This window comes from Theobroma umbraticum, unplaced genomic scaffold (assembly GCF_002168275.2).
Source record: "Theobroma umbraticum cultivar Fairchild unplaced genomic scaffold, ASM216827v3 scaffold_20.0, whole genome shotgun sequence".
Lineage (NCBI taxonomy): Eukaryota > Viridiplantae > Streptophyta > Magnoliopsida > Malvales > Malvaceae > Theobroma > Theobroma umbraticum.
In genome coordinates this window covers 2,217,091-2,237,449 of record NW_018397266.1, presented here as the reverse complement: position 1 = coordinate 2,237,449, position 20,359 = coordinate 2,217,091, and the positions used below count along the sequence as shown (strand labels likewise).

Genomic DNA, 20,359 nt, shown 5'->3' with positions numbered 1-20,359 from the left:
AACTAAAATATTTTTTTATTTATTAATTTAAAAAATTATTATTATATTTAAAAAATAAAAAATAGGGTGAACTCACCAAGAAAGAGGAGCACCGGTGCTCCCCTTAAGCCTGATCGGGCCTCCCTAAGGGAGAACCGAATCAAGCTCTTTAGGAGAGAACCGGTGCTCCCTAAATGGGAGCTTTTTATTAATTAATAAAAAATAATAACATTATATAATAATACTTATAAAAATTAATTAAAATTAAAATTGTCTTTTTACGCTTACCATGCCAATAAATTGACAAAATTACTAATGGCTAAACTTATATGTCCAACACAAAATATTTGTTTGAAACGAAGTGTATATTTTGAAAATTAATAAAACTTCGTGTAATTTCAATTAAATTTTAAAAATAAGAGTATTTTACTCTAAATAATAATATGACAAAAATAATATAATATATAAATATTAATTATTAAAATATTTATTTTGAATAAAATGAAAAAATAAATATTATTAAATATTTATATTAATATATAAATATTAATTATTAAAATATTTATTTCCATTTCTTAAAATAAATAAAAAATTTCAATTTTGTTTCAAATTTAGCGTAAAATTGAAATAAAAATAAAATGAAAAAAATAGAAGGTGAAAAAATTTATATTTATTATTAAATATTTAAAAATAGTTAATTTATTTTGTTACTAAAATAATACATTTTAGTAAGGGCAATACATCAAATATAATCCGTAATAAATTAATAGAAATGTCATTAACGGAGTTCAAAAGTGTGCATTTTAATAAACAGAAACAAAAATTGAACATAAGCATTGTAAATCTTTAAATTTTGAATATCAAATTGAATATTTGTCATAATTTAGGGGGTAAATACATAATTTTCCGGTTGTTATTAATCCAAGTTGGAGACACTTGATTGCTCAAGTTGAAAAATAACTGTGTAGTTTTCGATATTATTATAATTTGGGCCACCAGTAGACTGTGACGAAAGGTCCAAAGATTCCACCTTTCCCTCCTAATCCCTCTTTGGTTTTCCCTCCAAATCCTTCCCTTCACTACCAATTGATGCTCCTTCGTTTGGGTTCCTCGCCGTGTTCCCTACAGGCCAGAGCAATGGCCGCCTCCTCGAAAACCATAACAGATTTCTTCCAAGCAAACCCAGGCCCAGCCAAGCGTCAGAGACTCTCCACTCCTTCCGATGATCACCAACCTTTTCCCTCTCTTACCGCCGAGCAAAAATCTCGCATGGAATTTAACAAATGCGTCGCCAAATCAAAACGCAACCTCAAAATCTGTTCCCAGAAGGTGTCGCAGTCCAAGGTTGAAGGATCGGGTTTCGTCAAACTGGAGGAACTCTTGGTGGAGGGCACGTGGCTCGAGGCCCTACCCGGAGAGCTGCAGAAGCCTTACGCTACTAACTTGTGCAAATTTGTTGAGAGAGAGATATCCAGTGGCAGCGTGCCCATTTATCCTCCCCAGCACTTGATTTTCAATGCCCTTAATTCTACTCCATTTAGCAGGGTCAAAGCAGTTATTATTGGACAGGTACGGTTCAAAATCTTTACCAAGTAATTCAATTGATTAGTATAATTTAATTTATACAAATTCAGTGCTGTATTTGTAGTTAAATGGAGACGTGACATGACCATTGATAAAAGCCCGAAACTAGAGCAGAGTTTTATTGATGATTATGAGCATATGAAATTGTTGTTTCAGGACCCTTATCATGGACCTGGTCAAGCGATGGGGCTTTCATTTTCTGTGCCAGAGGGAGTGAAGGTTCCCTCAAGTCTGGTGAATATATTTAAGGAACTTAAGCAAGATCTTGGCTGTTCGATTCCGTCCAATGGAAATCTAGAGAAATGGGCTGTTCAGGTGAATCCTCAACTCAATCTAATATCACAAGCACCAAAATGTGCACCAGTAACTGAACCTACTAATAAAAATAGAGATTTTTTACCATTAGCTTCTTCTCTAATTGTTTTAATAAAAACATGCTGACACTAATTTTTACAATCTTGCAGGGTGTTCTTTTGCTCAACACTGTTCTCACAGGTGATGTTCTTATCCACACTTGAGATTCTGATATATATTTTTTTACGTGATCTTATAATTGGATTTTTATGACTTTGCTCATGGAAATAAGTTGTTGATTAGATTCCTGGAAAGATGATTATGGCAATGGTTTGGTAAAGGCTGGTTTACCGGTAAAGTTATACATGATATGAATTAAAAGGGAACTGTATAGCAAACACATATTGTCATAGCGAGTTCATGAAAGAAGCTTAGCTTAAAACCACCAGGAGAAGTCTGTATATTCCACATTTTCGTTCAGAATTAGACGCCGGTACAATTTTTTCAATGTGTTATCTCTTTTAGGATTTGAAAGGCTGTGGACATTAACATAGGTGCAGTGCTTGTTTAGATAACAAAGTAATTGTCATGTTATACAGTTGTAACCTGTGGAATGCTTTAAGACTTCAGGGCATCACCTCCTTTGGAGATGAAGCTTTATTTTTGGTTATTGTTATCCCTCTTGCTCTAATTTATAGCTTTCCTGATGTTTTTGTTTTCATTCTTGATATTCAGTTAGGAGGCACCAAGCTAATTCTCATGCAAAGAAAGGATGGGAGCAATTTACTGATGCTATTATTGGAACTATCTCACAAAAGAAGGAAGGAGTTATTTTCCTCCTCTGGGGGAACTCAGCTCAAGAGAAATCCAGGTTTTCTACTTTTCAATCGTAGTATTAATGGTTGAACCCTCCCCTCCCTCCCCCCACTGTCTTCTATATTCATGATTGTAGGACTTTTATTTGTTTCCTTCCGAAGTTAAATACTGCTCTTCAACTCATTATTGCCAGAATAAATTCCATTCAATATTTTATCCTCACTTATTTTCTGTGTTATATGTTCTTGCCATTTTAGGCTCTATACAAGTGTCAACTCAACACAACATGTGTGTGGGTGGGGAATATGTGACTGACATGGCAGTGCTGCATGGACTTGGTTTCTTTGAATCTTGTTGCCTCTCACTCAATTTGATGCTCGTCCTAAACCAGTAGATCTTTTTCGAATTGCTCAAGAAAAAATGAGGAAAGAGGGAAAAAATGGAGAAGAAAGGAAAGGAGCAATGCATTGTGTTTGAGAGTTATAGATGAGAGAATGAGGTAGAGAGGAGAAGTGAAAGATAAATGATATAGATGGCAGATCTGACCTATGACTTGGTTGAGTATTTGTGACAGTAAATCTTTATAACTTAATTGTTAGGATATTTAGTTTGCTTTTGGGTTTGGGCTGATAAGGCTACCTACATTTCTGACCCTCTAATGCTTATATTCATCATGCAAAGTCTATCACAGTGAAAATCATTACAAAAATTAAAATCAAAAGAAATTATTAATGAATATCTTCCACTTAATTGTGTGGCATTCCTAAATTTTGGTTGTAAGTGCTAGTTATGAATGATTTCATGAGAAAACTGTAAGATGTGTCCAAGATACCCTACTCCACTTTTGGACTCCTTAGCTGAATTTGTGACTCTGAATTTTGAGTAAGGCACTGTGTCAGCATATTGTACTTGAGTCCATGTAACACATCTTATTATAAGTTTGTAAAGTAGTGGAATTTTAGAAAATCTGCTATTATAATTTGTTTATCTTGTTATCACACTATGTTGGTAAATTTGAGATACTGCACTACAACAATTAGTATAAGGTGCACTGTTTCAATGGGGGAACTAAAGCATTCGCCATGACCACATTGACAACCTGGTTGAGACTTCTCTTAATCTGTCACAGGTTGATTGATCAGACAAAGCATCACATTCTCAAAGCAGCACATCCTTCTGGTTTATCTGCAAATAGAGGCTTCTTTGGTTGCAGGTTAGTATGCTTTTGGGGAGAAACAAGCTTACTTCTTTGTGAGTTACACACTGCTCGTTTTGATATATATAATATTGGTTTTTTGGATTGTGAGATGGGATTGTTTGGTTTTTTGAGATTGTGTTTTGTGGTAACAACAATGGATTGAACTCAGCATCAAATAGTAGGTAAACACAAACAATTGAACAGTGATTATGTGCCCTTTTATGTTTATTTGATTGCTATATACACACTCTTATAGCATTGAGATCTTAATTCTTTGCAGATTGTATAAGATTAGGTGTCTCTTGTAAATGACTATGGTTAAGTCAAGATGTGAATTTATGATGCTATTTTGTCTGATATCTATCACTTTTTTTGTAACATTTAAAACAGGCATTTCTCTCGCACAAACCAGCTGTTGGAGCAAATGGGGATTCCCCCAATAGATTGGCAACTTTGATTTCAAGGGTCATCATTCGCGCCTTCAGTTTGTATGCAAACTAATCGATATTCTTCCACTTGAATTTTGCTAGAAAGGCAAAAGTTATGGGGATTCACTGCACAAATTTTGTTTGCCTATTTACAGAAGACACTTTTTGTGATATGCTTGTCACCGTTCAGTGATCCTCAGCTGGCTTTAGGAGCCAAATTTTGTACATCATGTAGCTAATATTGTCCAATGATATCATGCTTATTGCTGACTCTGTTTTCTATCTGTTTATTGAGTTACTAATTACTTCATCTCTTTAGCACTAAACTGCTAATGGAAGACTCCCCTTTTGAGATACCCCTTGTCTGGCCTTAAATGTTGGCCTACTTCAAGGTTTTAGTATGCTACAATATTACAAGTTTTGCTCAATGAGCTTAGCTGTGTTTTAAAAATTTTGAAACACTCTTGTGGCTTAGATAAAACCTAATTATCATTAGCAATTGTAGTTCAATCCACCATAATATTATAAGGCAAATGCTAAAGAGTGCTTAGGCACTTGTTAAGATGATATTACAGTAATTAATAAAAGACTATATAACCCAAAAAATAACCAGTAATTATACCATAAGAACAAGAAAAGAGATTGTAAAACTAAAAAGTTGATATAATGCGAATGTGATGTAATTGTTTAATAATTTAGAAAAACCAATCATTTAAATTTCTTTATAAAAATTATTTATTTTTTATGTAAATTCATCAAAATTATATATTCCGTTGCGGGAGTCAATTGTTTTTTATTTTTAAAAGTATAAAATTATGTGGTAAATTTATTATTATATTTATTAAAGTTGAAATTCTATTTATATATTTGTTGGAAAAATTCAGTCAATTCCAAAGGAGCCGTGAAAGGCATTGAGGCAACGGTGGTGATTGAGTGGAGAAGAATAGATGAGTAGTCCACGGTTACGCTATCTGAAAGCCAAACCACAACTCTTTCCTTCCCCAACAAAAATGACTGTCTTTGTCTCTTCTCTTCAACACCCATCATCACTCCTCTTCTCTGCTTTTCTCTTACTTTGGGACTTCTCCTTCTTCCTCTTCACCATCCCCACCTCCCCTTTTCTTCTTCACCTTTCGAGACTTTCAAAACTTACAGGATAAAATGACGAGCTTTTTATCAAGTCACAGTTGTAATTGGTCGGTTGGAGTTTCGGAGCACGTCTGCAAGGGCAGGGGAAGATTTTGTAAGGTTCCAAGCTTGGGATGTTGTGGTCCGTACTATTTTCCTTTGGGAGGATTTAGTTTTTCGCAGGGCCAGGGTCAATACCTTGCTAGTACGTCCCAAAGTCGTGGGAGATGTGGGCCCATCTTTTCCAGTGCCGTGGATGATGATGGCGCGGACCCAGATGACGCTGAGGATGGGAATGACAAGAAAGAATCTTCACAAGGCGAGACCGCAGGAGTACGTTCATCTTCTCTTTTTAATAAAATAGAAAATAAAGTTTCCGTTTTGTTTGTTGCAAGATGATGTCTTTGAGCTCAAGGTATTCAATTATTCATATTCGCTGAATAAGCATGTTTGGTTGCTGTTCTAGTCTGCTGTCAATCATTCTATATGCTTGTAAAATATTGAAAGCCATGGAATTTGCCTATGGGATTTTACTTTGTTAATATGCCATTAATCGTAATAGCCAATTACATTACCTTTATAACTTAAAAAGGGTCATTCCTGCTCCTTTTTTTGTTTTGGTACAAAGGTAAGGGTTGAACCTAGGAATTCTAGTGATAACACGCCCCACCCTGCCACTTGATTTAAGCTCAAGTGGGAATCTCCTACTCTTTAACTCCTGTAATTGTTGAATTCTTTACTCATGAAGGTTAAAATGATGGGGTATTATCTTTGAATTTTGGTTTATAAACACTAAAAAGCCATATCCATAGAGATGGCAATGGGGTTGGCTGGGTCAATTATGGGTTTTGATTTTTTTCAGTTGCTTCAGGTTTGTGTCAAGGTCTGGTTCAAGCTGTTGACTTTTGAAGTTTATGTTGATAGGGGCTGGATTTTGGTTATTTACCTTTTCAGTTATTGCCGGTAGGGTCAGGTTGGGTTTAGGCAAATTCTGGCTGCGTTGGGTCAGGTATATGTCCATTTTACTGGAGTGGACTGGCATTTTGATAGAATTTATGGATGAACTAGAAGCTGGTTTTGTCCTATAATTAGTAATTTGGTGGATTCACGTGATCTTCTTTTTATAGATTGTTCTTTGTGGACAAAACTTCATTCCAGGTTTCTCTTTTTACAGACAAGATCCTATTGTGTGCCTAGTGGTTTGTGTTTATTGATGGTCCTGTTTTACAATTGTCTCAGATAAACAGTGAAATGCTTCGAGAAAACCTTGAACGAATAGTTGGTGCAGATGATTCCACGTTTAATGGCTTAGACCTTGCAACTCTTATTAGGAACAAATATGGCAGGTCTTATGATGTTCAATTGATAAAGAAGGTATGCATTTCCAAAGGAGAAGATGGCTTTATTAGCTTGTTTTTACTTCTTCTAAATTATAGTTTCTTGGATTCTTGATGATGCTTTTTGAAATGATAACTTATAATGAGATTTGGGTTTCGCTAAGCAAAAGTTTGGAATGGTCCTTTCATGTGTAGAATGTTGATGAATGTCATTAATGGTGCCCCAACATGTAGCTCAATTGTATAGAATTTCTTTCCATGATGTCCCTTTTTCAGCATTTCATTTGGAATTATCTACGGGTTTTTATCACCTTGTCTGATGTGGTAAAGAGAAAATCTCTATGTCCACCGTTTGCAAAACCATGTGGGCCTTCTAACTATAGGATGCAGACTAACAAGTTTATGACAGCAATAGTAGATAACGCAATGATATTTGATAACGAATATATGCTTTCTCCGTATTGCATAACTTGATTATGGTTTAAGACTTGCTTATTGTGGAAGGCAAGTTAGGTGAACTGCCCTAAATAGGTGTAAATTTAGAGTTCAACACCATATTTGCATATTCTAAAGTTTCATTCAGTACTGTGCCATGGTGGTTGGATTAACAGTTTATTCTGTTGGTACTTTGTGTTGCTTCAGATATTTATTGTGGACTAAGAGTTTACCTTTGCATGCCTTAATTTAGGAGTTCATGGGAAGAAATCTCCTTCACTGAATGTTATGTGGAAGTATATGGAGCAGGTAAGCAGATTGTGAGCTACAGAGTTGTGCCTTTAAAAAGTCGTAATATCACATTACAAGAAATATTACTAAGTTTTAAAACTGGTTGAGCTGATTATGATTTTTTGTATATAAAAACTTCTTGAAATCACTAATTGCAGAGTTTCCTTGAGACCTAAAAACTTTTGCTCATTTAACCAGGCCTTTTTTTTCACTTCTCTCCTCATAAATTGTGATGACTTTGGTGTTCGGTACTTTTACTTGCACTGACATGCCCACCATATATGGCCCCTCTGCCCCTGCCACAACACAACCCACACCACACCCCCACCACCCCCCCCCCAAAAAAAAAAATCTTTATGAAAAAATTATTATTATAGAATTGCTCACTATAATCTTGTAAATGAAACCTTAGTCTCTAGCTACATATTATCAACCAAAATGCCCTTATGGTTCTAGCTTTTCTTTATACATAAACCTTGTGTTCCATTTGATGCATTTATGACAAAATCTCCACTAGCTGTCCAAAGTTCTGCCAAGTCTGATTAATGATAATGTCGAAACTAAATCTGAAACCTTGGTACTGCTTCAAATAACTTAAAGTGACTGTTAAGTTTTTCTTTCTCAAAATATGAAGGAAGCTTACAAAAATTTGATTTCAATGAGGTTATGAATATTGTTATCCTTTTTTTATTATTAACTGACATTTATGTTATTCTATTGTCTAGTTAAACCTATGTCGTTAAATTTTTGGGAAAAATGCCCCAATTTGTTTCCTGGTGTGTATTTGCCATGATATCATGCAATGTTTGAGCAAGAATGGAGAAGCTTTACTGGCATGTTTGGTTGATATTAGCGTGCATTATATGCATGTGCTAAGTTCATCTTTTCTTTTGTGTGAAGAGATCATTTCCCTTGACTGAAGAAGAATATCTTCTAAGGCTTGATGATGTGGCAAACACATTGAAATGTTGGGGAGCGGTCTCGCACATTCGAAACAGCTTAGCAAAACTGAAAGAGCGGCCTCGAATAGGAAAGGTAGAGTCTTTTGCTTAAGTTTTGTCCATCAATTGCTTGACTTACAGCCAAATGGAGAAGTACTCATTACAGGGCTGCATTTGAGGGAAATGTTGCAAGCAAAATAAATGCTGCCATCTAGATTGACAAAAATTGTTGCTCTAAACCTGCTCTGCTAGAAAATATACCGTCCTTGCTTATCTAGTAACATATAGGATAATGGATTAGGGACCATATAAGAAAGGAGATGATGGGATCTTGTGAGTAGTTTAACTGCTTTAGTGTTTTTGCAACCCATATACAGGAATCAATCTATAGAGGAAAGATCAAAACTGGAGTGCAAGATTGAAGCAAATTCTGAAAGATGCTTTTCACATATTTTAAGTGAACCTATTTTTGTGGAGTGCAGCAAAATAGGGGATTGTTTTGCTAATTGGGGATTATATGTTAGTTTCAAACAAGAAATTTAGGTGAAGCTGCCTTGTAAGTAAGAGAGACCTCTAGGGAGCTATTATATACTTAAATAGCCACATCAATGCAACTAGGGGTGGATAAGTGGTATTTAAGAAAATGAAAGGGTAATCAGTTATTGCACTTGCAAGCAATCTAATGAGTGTTTTGTTATACAAGTTTGGGAAGCTATCAAGAATATAATTGAAGATTGCTGAAGATAAGGCAACGTATTTGCTTATGAAGGTTCTGATTTCTTGAATGAAGCCAGCATTGTGCAATGGCCAATAAGAGTATTATTCACTTGCAACCAAAGGAGATTATCGAGTTTATCACTGCCTTGCAAAGGTTATTTGATAAATGTAGGAATGATTACTCCTTTGGCCTCCATAGTATTATAAAATGTCTAATGTGTTACCTGAATTAAAAATATATTCGATGTGGTAGCAAACTTTAGTTCTGTGTATCAAGTTAGTCTAACAGCTAACACTGTTAACCCAATCTGCTTGGCATTGAGCCGATGAGAACACACCGTGTCTATGCCATGCACGAAATATAACATTGTTTTGAATTTTCCATGTGGAGCGCACATGGACACTCTTCAGTGGTGTATAAATATTTTTCAAATCAGAATTGATGAAAACATGAAATCATATTAATCTTTGGAGTCTGATTGAGCCCTAAAACATGAATGTTTTATTTCCTTTCTTCATACACGCAAGTTTACTGCTGCACAATGGTGGCTAAAGGGTTTTGGAATCACTGATAGCATATGTCCTTACAACTAGCTGGCTAGCAAAATGCTGTTTTATAAGCTGAACCCAAGTGTTCTTTCTATGTGGTTGAGTTGGATTACATCACTATTCCATGCATTCATGTTTATATGGTTTTCCCATGTTATGCAGGCAGTCAGCATATTTATAGACATGGATGAGTCTGGAGGTCGTGCAAATGAATGGATTTACAAGTAGATTGTTCAAGTGAGCGAGCATCGTCCGCTGAATTTAATTTGTAGTTACATGATCTTTTTGCCTCACTTGAATCCATAGCAACCCATGGAAAATTGTTTTACTACTAGTTCTCTACTTAGCTTAAACAGTAATAACCAATGGAATGCCTTGCAAGTAAACATCATGTTTCAAGACTTTAAAAAGGCAATAGTGTGTGCTCTAATGTTTAATTTTGCAAAATTATATTATCCTATATGTGCTTGGAGCCAATATGAAGAGAGTGGAGAGTTTGGAGGAGAATCAGATGATTCTAAATTGCCCTAAAATCAAGAAGATCTAGCAGAGCATCCAACTTTTTCAGCTTGAGATTTCTTACTTGTAAACCTTTTTTCCTTCTTATTGATGAATCCACTTTGTGGGTATAGTTATAGTATTACCCCAGAAACTTTATAATTTTATTACTCTACTCTTCTTTCCTATTCAAATTAAATAAAAGAGGGTTGTTTTCTACATGTTCTACCTTTCTCACCTTGCCCTTTTAATCCTATATTATTTTCAAACTCCAAATTTTAATGGAAGAGAAATACTATAGAAATATATGTAAATTGGTCCCACCTTTTCTTCTCCACCCATTCCATCTCAATTTCTGCTGGCCTGGTTCCAAACCATAGTGAAAAGCATTGAACCCTAGCTTACTCCTAATCCAAATGAAAATAGAGCTCAAATACCCAAAACACATAGAAATATATGCAAATTGTAATTGATCCAATAAAATATATAATTCACAAAACACATCCCTAAATAATTAAAATTCAATCCCAACAGGTTTGAAAAAGGAATAAAGAGGCAAAGAGAACTGCATTTAGATTTGACCAGTTTATCTGGTTTTGCTATAACAACTTAGCTTTACAGTGGGAGTGCAAAGGAATTTGATATTTTCAATATGGGTGTATGAGGTGCTGGATACCTGACAACAACATGACATCAAAAGGCCAAAAAGAAAAATCTGATAGAAATTGGGGAGTGCAAAAGGGTTTATGACTTGAGCAGGCAAATCTTATACAGAAATCCAGATTTCAGGAGCACCAATTCCAGCAGGGAAATGAGTAAGGGATGCGGCCAGTTCTTCTAATATATTCTGCTTGCTGCTCAGTTTTTGCAGCTTGTTGGTTTCTCTTGGCTTCCGCTGCAGCACGCTTCTCTTCTGCCTTGTGCCTTGCAGCGGCTAGTTTATTCATGAGCTTATCGTGAGCACGCCCCCTCATCCTTTCAACCTCAACCTGAAAGCCACAAACCATACAGTCATGTATGAATTCATATCTATTGATTACCAATAGAACTTATAACCAGTATCTGCAGAATGTGTGAGATAGGAAGTGAAAAAACTAGATTTGTTAAACCTCCACATAAAGACTAAGCAGCAATCACATTCATTGCATGAATTTAATATTTAAAAAATTACAACAATCCATAAAATAGAGGTGAATGGACATTACTCTCTTAAGTCCATAGTGAAAGCTACTTTCCAAAAACGACCGCTACATTTTCAGTTTTGTACAGATCAGTTGAACTTTATTATGCTAGTCATATTCATCTGTATGATATACGAGATTGGTATGAAGATATTGAGGATAATCAATCGCCTAAAGTTAAGTGCTTGGCAAAAAGTGTATGAGCTGAGGTGAATCTGGGCTTGTAATGTGTGAGTCAAACTTCACTTGAGCTTGAGCTAACAGAGAGTGACCCAGCAGAGCTTGCACAATAAGCTGCTTGGTCCAGCTTGCCACTTTTTCAACCCTAATTAGTGCACATAGATTGAATCTGTATTATCTCCCCTTAAATTATCCTTCAACTCTAAGCATTCGCACAAACACATCTAGTAGAAGTCATTAACACTTGTATGTAACCTGTTCCTTGTGATATAATGAACATAAGAATTTTAAGAAAACTATCTGCAAGGATTGAATGGACAAAGAAAATGAATTGATAGTTGATTTTATTAATTTTAGGATTTGCAATGTAGTAGTCCAAGACATAACAGCATGGCAATAAAAAATATTATGTTGCTGGAAGATGCTATGTAATACCTCAATTTTCCTCATCTCAGCTTCAGTTTTTGCTTTTTGATGGTTCTCCCATGCTTGAATTTTCATTTCTTCACGTTTGAACCTGGATAATTGCATTATAAGTATTCACTTCAGGTTGCAAATGGAGTGTTAACTAACAACTACCACTGCATAGTGGAATGCAGATTTTTATGCAAATCAATTACCCTTAAAACCAAATGCCATATTCCAAAGACATAAGAAGATTATTGCACAGATATCTTGTACAGCATGCATATATGGAAGCTTATATTCTTTGTACAGGTCCATGCACCAAATGAAAAGGCATAACATCACTAATTCTTTCAGATAAATCAAATATATCATATTGCTCCTTCCAGGCAGCAATATCTCAAAGGCTATTATAAACATTTCAGCAGCATTTTAAATACATTAAAATTGCCAAATAAGGCATTATGATTTGCGACTTAGTGTTGTTTAAAATTTTATTAAATCAACAGATCCATGCAATGCCGGTTTTCTCATCAAAAACTGTAAAGCATGGTTCAAAATAAGGAAAAAAAAAATTAAAGGAGGCATTCACATTTTCTTAGAACAAAAATACCTGGCCATATACTTGGCTTTCTCTGCCTCCTCCCATGCTGCTGCACGGGTTTCAATGACACTTTTAGCTGGTTGTTCTGGTGTTACAGTTTTCAGTGAAGTGGATGCATCTTTATCCTCCTCGTCTTTGCTAGCCCATGCAGCTATATTTGTTTTACCCAACTGGGCCCCAAGAACCATAATTTCTCTCCTTGTTTTCATTTGTAGCTCCTTCTCCGACAACTCCATCTTCAGATCTAAGTGGTCATAAGGTGGATTTGCTGGAGACGAAACTGGCACAGCTCTGCTGGGAGTTGCTGGCCTGGATGAATTTGGGCTGCGAATTGGCGTTGTTGACCGCACTGGAGTTCCTGTCCTTGAAGGTTCTTGGCTAACGATAGGAGTCATTTCCGTGCCCATATCTCTCATGGATACTGATCTAGCTGTCGAAGGAGGAGGAATAAATGTAGTAGCACTATGTATAGACATTGACGAATCATGCTGGCTGAGACTAACTGCAAGGAAATCAACAATTAATTTTCTTACATAGTACATTGCGAATTATTGCCGAAGCTTCATGTTAGACACAATCTATGCACAAAAGTTGAGATATTTATAGAAATAACTAAACACCCATATACCAGCATTTTAAGTTTAGGCACTTCATTCAGGTAGCACCAACTGCAAGTTCACCGTATCTGCTTTGCATGAAAATTTCCAAGTTCCCTCATTGTTCAGAGCTGCTCACAGCTTTAAATAATGGGATTTAAAGATCTAAAAGACTAAGGTACCCGCTCCCTAAATTGCTTTGAAAAGCAACATATTTCCAGCCAGTAGAAAGGCTGTAAATCATATTTTGGAACCACCTTTCTTAGTGAAACCAAAAGAGACAAAATGGCTTGCTAATCTCTTTAAGCTAAGTTTGCGCGTTAAGAGGGTCAGGGCTAAGATTTTTGCTCTGTGGCAGCAAAATTAACACTGGATATTTACTTAAAATATTACAGCAAATATAAAAACTAATTACACAAGGTTGATTAAACAAGAACATAATACTTCTAAAAGTATCAGTAACATGAAGAAAAATTTTTTTATGCACAATAGATTTAAGTAGAAAGCATCCTCATCGAATGATATTTGTTCTTGTCAGCCAAAATTTCGTCACTATGTTATTAATTATGGTGAACTTATCAACCTTTGCTACCAAAACAATTCCTAAATATTGAAGACAATATGCAATATCTAAGTTTTAACATGGTATGTCCACAAGGGCTAATTCTTCAATTAAAAACATGATTGCAAATGATAAGTAAGGATACAAGGGCTAATTCTTCAATAGAAAGCATTTAAGTGCAAATGTAACTAAGCATAAACTACTTCCAACATAAAATAAACCCTTACTAGCAGACTCTGCAACAGAGTTTTCAATCATCAATACAGGCTTCCCATATGTATCCAAGATTGGGTATGGATCACTCTCCCAATTTGCAAACTTCTGCAACCCGTTATCCTTCTTAGCATGATTCATATCAATCCGTTTTGTATCCGGTTCTTCAAGAGCAACCATCTTTTGATCAGAAACTTCGACAACCACCTTAGTGGATGATTGTCTCCCATAACCAAAGTTACCACCTTTTCTTGATCCCACCCCTTGTCCACCCTGCCCCGTCTTTGGCCGATTCGCAGTAGGGCTAGCTATCCATTTCTGAGCATCATCCCATTTAGAAGGTGCCGGTTTAGAAAACGGCCCAACTGGAACTCTTTGTTGTGCCCGTTCAGTCTTCTGAAACTCAAAGATGGATGAGAAGGACACACTCATATTGTCATGTCCACTATCATAATCTAATCCAGGATGATCCTCAATGAATCGGTTTCGAGTATTGCCTAACGAATGATCCTTTAACCTCCGTTCACTACCATTCTGGACAGCAGCCATCGAATCAGCTGTCGTGGAAGTCGAACATTCTGGAAGCACACTAACCACATCTACATCTTTGCAACTATCTGAACCACTTCCCCCTGCACAGACACACACACACACACAAAAAGAAATATTAAAAACTTCTACAATAAATAAAATCAACAATGAACACTTTCCACTTCTATTCCTATTTGTTTCTCTCTCTCCTTAATCATTTTGTTAAACGTATTTTCGGATATATATCTTCCAAAAAAGATAGAAATTAAAAAAAAGAAGTAAATACATCCAAAAGAAAAAAAAGAAAGATAAATACCTGTATCATCAAGGTGAGAAAGTTGAGATCTTAAATCTATAGAAGATTCAACTTCTTCTTGTTTTCTTTTCTTCTCTACTCTTAACAGCATAGTCCTTAGCTTGCCAGGGGAAAATCCACCTCCTCCCTACGCATTTAAACAAAAACAAAGATTTATACATATGTATATATATATACACATATAAATGAAGATGAAATGGATTTGAGTGACGGATCGAAGGTTGATTTTGGGGGATTAAAACAAATGAAAAATTCGAAAATGAAATCTCGTCTTTCTCTGCTTCTTACTTTCCTAAAAATAACAAAGAAACAAAGCATTGGGAGAAGAGAAAGCCAAAAGGAAATTAAAAAAAAAAAGAGATTGCGAGAAGCGTAAGTACCTGAGGCTTTTGGATTCTTTCGTAATCCATGAAAATGAAACCAAATTGCTTTCAATCTAAAACTGCCCCCCCACCCCCCAAAAAAAAAAAGGAGAAAGCAAGCTATCAGTGGACTGCCATTGCTATTATTACTACTATCATAGTTGCTTTTCTCAACACTGGATTTCGTACTAGTATTATTCCTTTACTTATGCTCAACTTTTTGTTTTGGGTTTGGTTTGATTGTTTTAATTAGAAATTTGGTTGCTTGAGCGATCGGGAATTGTACAGTGAGGGAAATGAAAGTCATATGTCTCTCTTCCTTCCCATAAACTGACAGATTTCCTCCCATCTTTCCACTATCTTTTTTTCCTTTTTATTACTACGACTCCATACTTTCCTTTCATGAACCCAAAAAAAAAAAAGAAAGAGAGCAACCTTTAAACGTTGGATGCCATGTGCAATGTTCAGAGAGTAAAGTGACAAAATGAAATATAAAATTTTAATATTTAATATATATATATATTCCCATTTTCTGGAAAATGAGCCTTGGATACCCCAATCCCTGCAAACAGACTCTTTCTTTTTTTCTGGGGTTAAAATAGCTAAATTTAAATTATATTTTTAATTCAAAATGACATTTTTTTAAGCAAAAGATTCAAAATTTAACTTAAAAAAAAGTATTAAGTATCAATTTTATGTCTTTTGAATTCTAGTCAAAGCAATTTCCGTTTGACCTGAGAAAGGTGGTGCTTAAGAGACGGATCTGTCATTCTCAAAATAAGAACGGTCTAATTATCAACTCCCATTCGTACAAACGATTCCTTTAGTCTGAAACGGACATGGACTAGTGAAAGCTTGACACGTGGACAAAAGACAATTAAGACTAAACTATGGCATGGCGTGTCATGTGGTTCGTTTTTGTTCTATTTTCTATGTCTTTATTGTGATTTTCATGTAATTTACAAATATATATAAAAATAATTAATATAATATTTTTTATAAAATGATGTCTGTAATTTTTAAGACTTACAATATAAAAAATTGGTGTTAAATATTAAAAAAAGAATATAATTTTATGATATTAAAAAAATCAAATTGTGTGTATATATTTATGTGTATATATATAAGCACGGAGAAAAAGAGATTAATTTTTTTTATAAGAATTGAGTTTCATTTTAATTTTTATACTATTTAAAAGTTCAGTAAGAATGATTAATTATTTAACAAAGAAATCGTTTCATTTGTCGTTTGGATTAAAATCAAATTATAAAGATAATATAGAAATTTGAATAGAACTCTTAATTAAATTCGAATCATAATATACCGAAGAAATCATCACTATATGTCGCATGAATGACACATATAAATTGACAAAATGAAAGGAATGACATTTTGGTTCTTCACATGCATTTATCAATTTGAGAGTTATAAACATGCAAAACTTGTTTAAAATTTTTTAAAATAATCCCAATAGAAGCTTTTAAATAAATTAAACTACAGTGGAACACATGGAATTTATTGTCATGAAGGCAAGTCACAATGAAATTTTTGACTATGCCAAAGTCTTCCCAGAATATTCACAGTTGCCTCTTATTAAGAGTTTTTACATTACACGAATTGCTTGTCCAAGGGGGGCTGGATCTGTGGATGATGTTCATCTTCCAATGCTTGTGTTTGAAAGTACCTACCATATATAATTTTTCTCCCATAATCAAAATGGTAAGCAAAGGGAAACACTTAACTGCAAAGAAGAGGGCAACTTTAGAGAAAATTAACACTGCCCAATAATTCCAATTCCAATGTCAAATTTAAGTTACTATATATGTTTTCATAAATCATAAAGTCTTCACCTATACAAACATCCTCTATATGTTGGGGTCCAGTAATCTGAACCAGTGTTTTCATGGTAAACCTGTGGGGTACAAGATATTGGAACTAAACATAGACCTCTGCTCCTTAGATCAACCTTCAAATCTCCTTTCTGATCTTTCCTATCCAAGCTTCCCCATGGATCCTAAGATGAGTACCAAGAATAACCTTTGTTAATCTCTATGTTGAGTCTGATTTGATGATAAGATATGCTACTATAAAACTTGCTTACCTTATGAGAATTGGGCTTCATGTAAGGATTACTCAATAACTGCAAAGAATGCAAACAAAGTAAATCTTTAGCAATCAGGAAATATAATGTTCCAAAACGGTTTGCCACCTTAAATGAAAGCTGCAAAATCATTAGTTCTTTTAGCAGTATTATATATGTTTTAAGCAGCTTTTCACCTGCACTTGCTCTTGTAAAAAATTTATGTATCCAATTGCTTCGAGTAGCACAGAGGCCGTATCAGTCTGAAATTCAGCCAACAAAGTTTGGATCAGATTACAAAGAAGATGATATCCGACGTCAGGTTCACTAGAAAAGAAGCTATTATCTTAGTGGTGTCTCTACCTTTCCAAATGGCGACACAATTTGTTGAAGTGCTGTGATCCTGTCTCCAAGCTTGACTTTTGGGGCGTGCATCTATTAATTTAATGAAATGAGTTTTCTCACTAGTAATAATAAACACTATGACTACGTTTCTCTAATTATATTCTGTTTCGTTATAACCACTAAAAAGTTTTATGTACCTTGACAGATGAAGCTGTGGAAGTTTCATGCTTAGGCTTTTTCAATACTGTGTCATACGAGGTTACTTCACCTCTTTTCTTCTTTGCCTCATTTGTAATCCCTTGTGTTCTTCCATTGCTGGTTCTTGTCTGCATTTATTGCCAAATGGTTTAATAAAAGATTCATTTCAAAGGAAAAGGCAAAAGAAACTCATGTCTGATATGGTAGCAGTTAGGTTGATTTGGCTTACCTGCAGAGAATTAGTTGCAGCTTGGATCCCTTGTTTCTTGCAATCTGATAAATTATTCAATGGCCTAAAACAAGGCTTTGATGCATGAATGTCAATCAAAGGCTTGCTTAATCGGCTATAAGTCATGGTACTTGTGAATGGAGAATGAGACATTGATGATCCATAGAAGTTGTCAGCTTCCATTGATGAATTGTTGATAAGACTATTATGATGATATCCATTGCTATTATTACCCTTGAAAGCCCTTCGAAAATAGGAAGTTGGAGCTTCCACATCAAGACCTTCGGCCTCCATTTTTACATCATGATGATAACCATAACATGGTAAGAAAACTGGGTTTTTGATTGTTGCCATTCCACAAAACGCTGGCTGTGTGTAGTTTTCCACTGAAGAAGTCAAAGGGATCTGATCACAAGATTTTGGATTGAACTGGAGATTGACTTCCGGGTCTGGAGGGGCAATGGACCAGTTGCTGACCAAGTTGGACAACTTGGTTAACCTTTCGCTTTCAATTGAGCTCTGGTTATCATCAGTCGTGTATCCATTTAAATTTTTGACAAAATTGTTGAAAACTGATGAGGGATTTGGGAATTCCCAGTTGTTATCTATTTTCTTCAAATAGTCACATGCAGGTTCAAAGATTCCAACGGAGCTGCTCTTTGACGATATTGCCTCAAACAAGTTCTCTCCAACATCTTGACTGTTGCGTAAGTTGCTTCCGACACTCCTGCCAAAAATAATCAAACCCCCCAATTTTTTAATGATTTGGACAATATATGCAGATAAATTTTCCTTGATAATTGGAAATTTATACCCAAAAGTAGGGGAAAAAAAAAAACCCTTTCCTAAAACCAACAAAAGAACAAAAAATTACAGAAAATTAGCTAAGGCAATCAGTCTATTAAGTAATACTTCTCTTCGTAAGTCATAGCACTTCTCAGAAAAAGGAATAAGCTAATAGTACATGCAAATTCTTGAATCTGCATGGACGCATGCATACACATAAAACAAAGGAAAGTAAAAACATGAGAAACTTTTCTCTCATTTCAACTATACCAGGCTTCTACGGAGAGCTTTTTTGTTTTAAGATAAGATTCTTTCTTTCCTCTCATATAAATAATCATAATAGATGGAAATTGAGGAATTTGGTAATTTACAGGATAATATTTCTTAATATCAATTGTCTGTTTAATTATTTCCATACGGTGCAAGTCGCAACAAACAAAAAAACTTACGATAAAACATGGCTCCAAAGATGATTATCCGAAGCATGTTCTCCAATCAAGTCATTGGTCGACGGAGGAACAGGTTGATCAACAAGCTGGCGGCGGGACGACTCAACTGTTAACCCTGAATGGTTGGAAGCATTAGTCAAGGAAGTAGAGATTGAAACATCATCCTGATCACAATTATTAGAAGAGTTGGAAGTAGGGTTTTGATGATGCTGGTGCCAAGAGGTAGCAGTAGTAGTAGGACTGTTAGTAGTACTACTAGTCCACGAGGAAAGAGAGTTTGCAGGGTGGAGAATATCCCACCAGGTGTGAGGTGCAGGAGAAGAGGTTACAGCAGAGCTAGCAGTGCACTCCTCAGCCATATCCGTAGCTAGCTATTAGTGGGAGAAAATTGCTACTGGGGTTAACTCCTCTTCTTCTTTTTTTCCTTTGCTTTGGGTGGGAGTTGGAGAATTTAAGGACGATATGCATCCGTTGGTAGTGAATGGGTGTGGAGGGGCCTTTATAAGGTTGTATCTATCAATAATATGGGGAGACAATAAACAATGCAACGTGAGTTTTTCCACTAAGTTCGTGGGACAATTATTATATTACTGATCCTTGCCATCAAGAATTTTGCTTTTGGCCTACCTAACTTAAACAAGTTTTTAGCATTTACGGGATTGATAGTGTTTCAATACATTGCACACCTCTCCCCCTCTCTCTTTTTCTTCCGGAGTGAAAACACCATAACTTTATTTAAATGGATAAGGTGCATGCTTGCATGACACCACTGCTTCTCAAGGAAATAAGGGAACCCAATTGTCCAATTAACAAAACACTATGAACGGTGTGCGACCAGGTTTCTTGATTCTGGAAGCTCCTGGGTACCCAATTGTCCTATTAACAAAACACTATGGACAGTGTGCTACAAGGAATTCATATGTAGATCATGTTTCTTGATTCTGCAAACTACTGAGTAGGAGTTTAACTAATATATTTAGACGAATGGTATCCAAATTTGAGATTTAAACTTTTTGTTACCTCTTCAAGCAAGACTTGTGTTTCAAAAATTCTGAAATTTTACATAAAAATATATATGAATAGAAGAACATGGTTTTATTATTATCTATTTTTTTAGTATCTAGAAT

The 20,359-nt window shown here is 35.3% G+C and overlaps 4 protein-coding genes across 5 annotated transcripts; 2 read left to right on the top strand and 2 right to left on the bottom strand.

Annotated features, from left to right (window-relative positions):
• Positions 1 to 1,004: 1,004 nt before the first annotated feature.
• On the top strand, positions 1,005 to 4,583 carry UNG (uracil dna glycosylase). Its single transcript, XM_021437114.1, has 6 exons — positions 1,005 to 1,548; positions 1,720 to 1,878; positions 2,028 to 2,058; positions 2,593 to 2,728; positions 3,803 to 3,886; positions 4,262 to 4,583. Exons 1-6 carry the CDS (start codon positions 1,069 to 1,071, stop codon positions 4,326 to 4,328), a joined length of 957 nt encoding a protein of 318 aa, XP_021292789.1. The 5' UTR covers positions 1,005 to 1,068; the 3' UTR covers positions 4,329 to 4,583.
• Positions 4,584 to 5,200: 617 nt separating this feature from the next.
• On the top strand, positions 5,201 to 10,368 carry LOC110423021 (uncharacterized). The gene is given in 6 exon segments (XM_021437115.2): positions 5,201 to 5,760; positions 6,667 to 6,801; positions 7,453 to 7,474; positions 7,477 to 7,508; positions 8,391 to 8,525; positions 9,860 to 10,368. Coding segments are annotated over 6 exon segments (690 nt in total). The 5' UTR covers positions 5,201 to 5,460; the 3' UTR covers positions 9,926 to 10,368.
• Positions 10,369 to 10,640: 272 nt separating this feature from the next.
• On the bottom strand, positions 10,641 to 15,611 carry LOC110423019 (Remorin family protein). The gene is made up of 6 exons (XM_021437113.2): positions 15,164 to 15,611; positions 14,784 to 14,910; positions 13,951 to 14,568; positions 12,575 to 13,067; positions 11,992 to 12,073; positions 10,641 to 11,184 (listed from the first exon to the last, which is right to left on the bottom strand). The coding sequence occupies exons 1-6, from the start codon at positions 15,191 to 15,193 to the stop codon at positions 10,981 to 10,983; spliced, it is 1,554 nt and encodes a 517-aa protein (XP_021292788.1). The 5' UTR covers positions 15,194 to 15,611; the 3' UTR covers positions 10,641 to 10,980.
• Positions 15,612 to 16,684: 1,073 nt separating this feature from the next.
• Positions 16,685 to 19,688, bottom strand: LOC110423018 (basic helix-loop-helix (bHLH) DNA-binding superfamily protein). Of its 2 annotated transcripts, none has more exons than XM_089784633.1 (7): positions 19,233 to 19,688; positions 17,998 to 18,724; positions 17,768 to 17,896; positions 17,589 to 17,660; positions 17,423 to 17,488; positions 17,247 to 17,285; positions 16,685 to 17,159 (listed from the first exon to the last, which is right to left on the bottom strand). In XM_089784633.1, the coding sequence occupies exons 1-7, from the start codon at positions 19,589 to 19,591 to the stop codon at positions 16,992 to 16,994; spliced, it is 1,560 nt and encodes a 519-aa protein (XP_089640759.1). In that variant the 5' UTR covers positions 19,592 to 19,688; the 3' UTR covers positions 16,685 to 16,991. The 2 variants fall into 2 exon arrangements, with proteins under 2 accessions (XP_089640759.1, XP_021292787.1); XM_021437112.1 differs by having other exon boundaries at positions 17,998 to 18,721.
• Between the last annotated feature and the right edge of the window lie 671 nt (positions 19,689 to 20,359).

What these genes read in the sequence shown, in the direction of transcription:
- UNG (XM_021437114.1), top strand. Translation starts at nt 1,069, where the DNA reads ATGCTCCTTCGTTTGGGTTCCTCGCCGTGTTCCCTACAGGCCAGAGCA. An exon ending in AAGCAGTTATTATTGGACAG is followed by an intron (nt 1,549 to 1,719) that starts GTACGGTTCAAA and finishes TTGTTGTTTCAG; the next exon opens with GACCCTTATCATGGACCTGG. An exon ending in AGAGGCTTCTTTGGTTGCAG is followed by an intron (nt 3,887 to 4,261) that starts GTTAGTATGCTT and finishes CATTTAAAACAG; the next exon opens with GCATTTCTCTCGCACAAACC.
- LOC110423019 (XM_021437113.2), bottom strand. Translation starts at nt 15,193, where the DNA reads ATGGATTACGAAAGAATCCAAAAGCCTCAG. An exon ending in TTCTCACCTTGATGATACAG is followed by an intron (nt 14,569 to 14,783) that starts GTATTTATCTTT and finishes GTGTCTGTGCAG; the next exon opens with GGGGAAGTGGTTCAGATAGT. An exon ending in CTGAGATGAGGAAAATTGAG is followed by an intron (nt 11,185 to 11,991) that starts GTATTACATAGC and finishes TGTGGCTTTCAG; the next exon opens with GTTGAGGTTGAAAGGATGAG.
- LOC110423018 (XM_089784633.1), bottom strand. Translation starts at nt 19,591, where the DNA reads ATGGCTGAGGAGTGCACTGCTAGCTCTGCTGTAACCTCTTCTCCTGCA. An exon ending in CTTTGGAGCCATGTTTTATC is followed by an intron (nt 18,725 to 19,232) that starts GTAAGTTTTTTT and finishes TATTTTTGGCAG; the next exon opens with GAGTGTCGGAAGCAACTTAC. An exon ending in TTGTGTCGCCATTTGGAAAG is followed by an intron (nt 17,489 to 17,588) that starts GTAGAGACACCA and finishes GCTGAATTTCAG; the next exon opens with ACTGATACGGCCTCTGTGCT.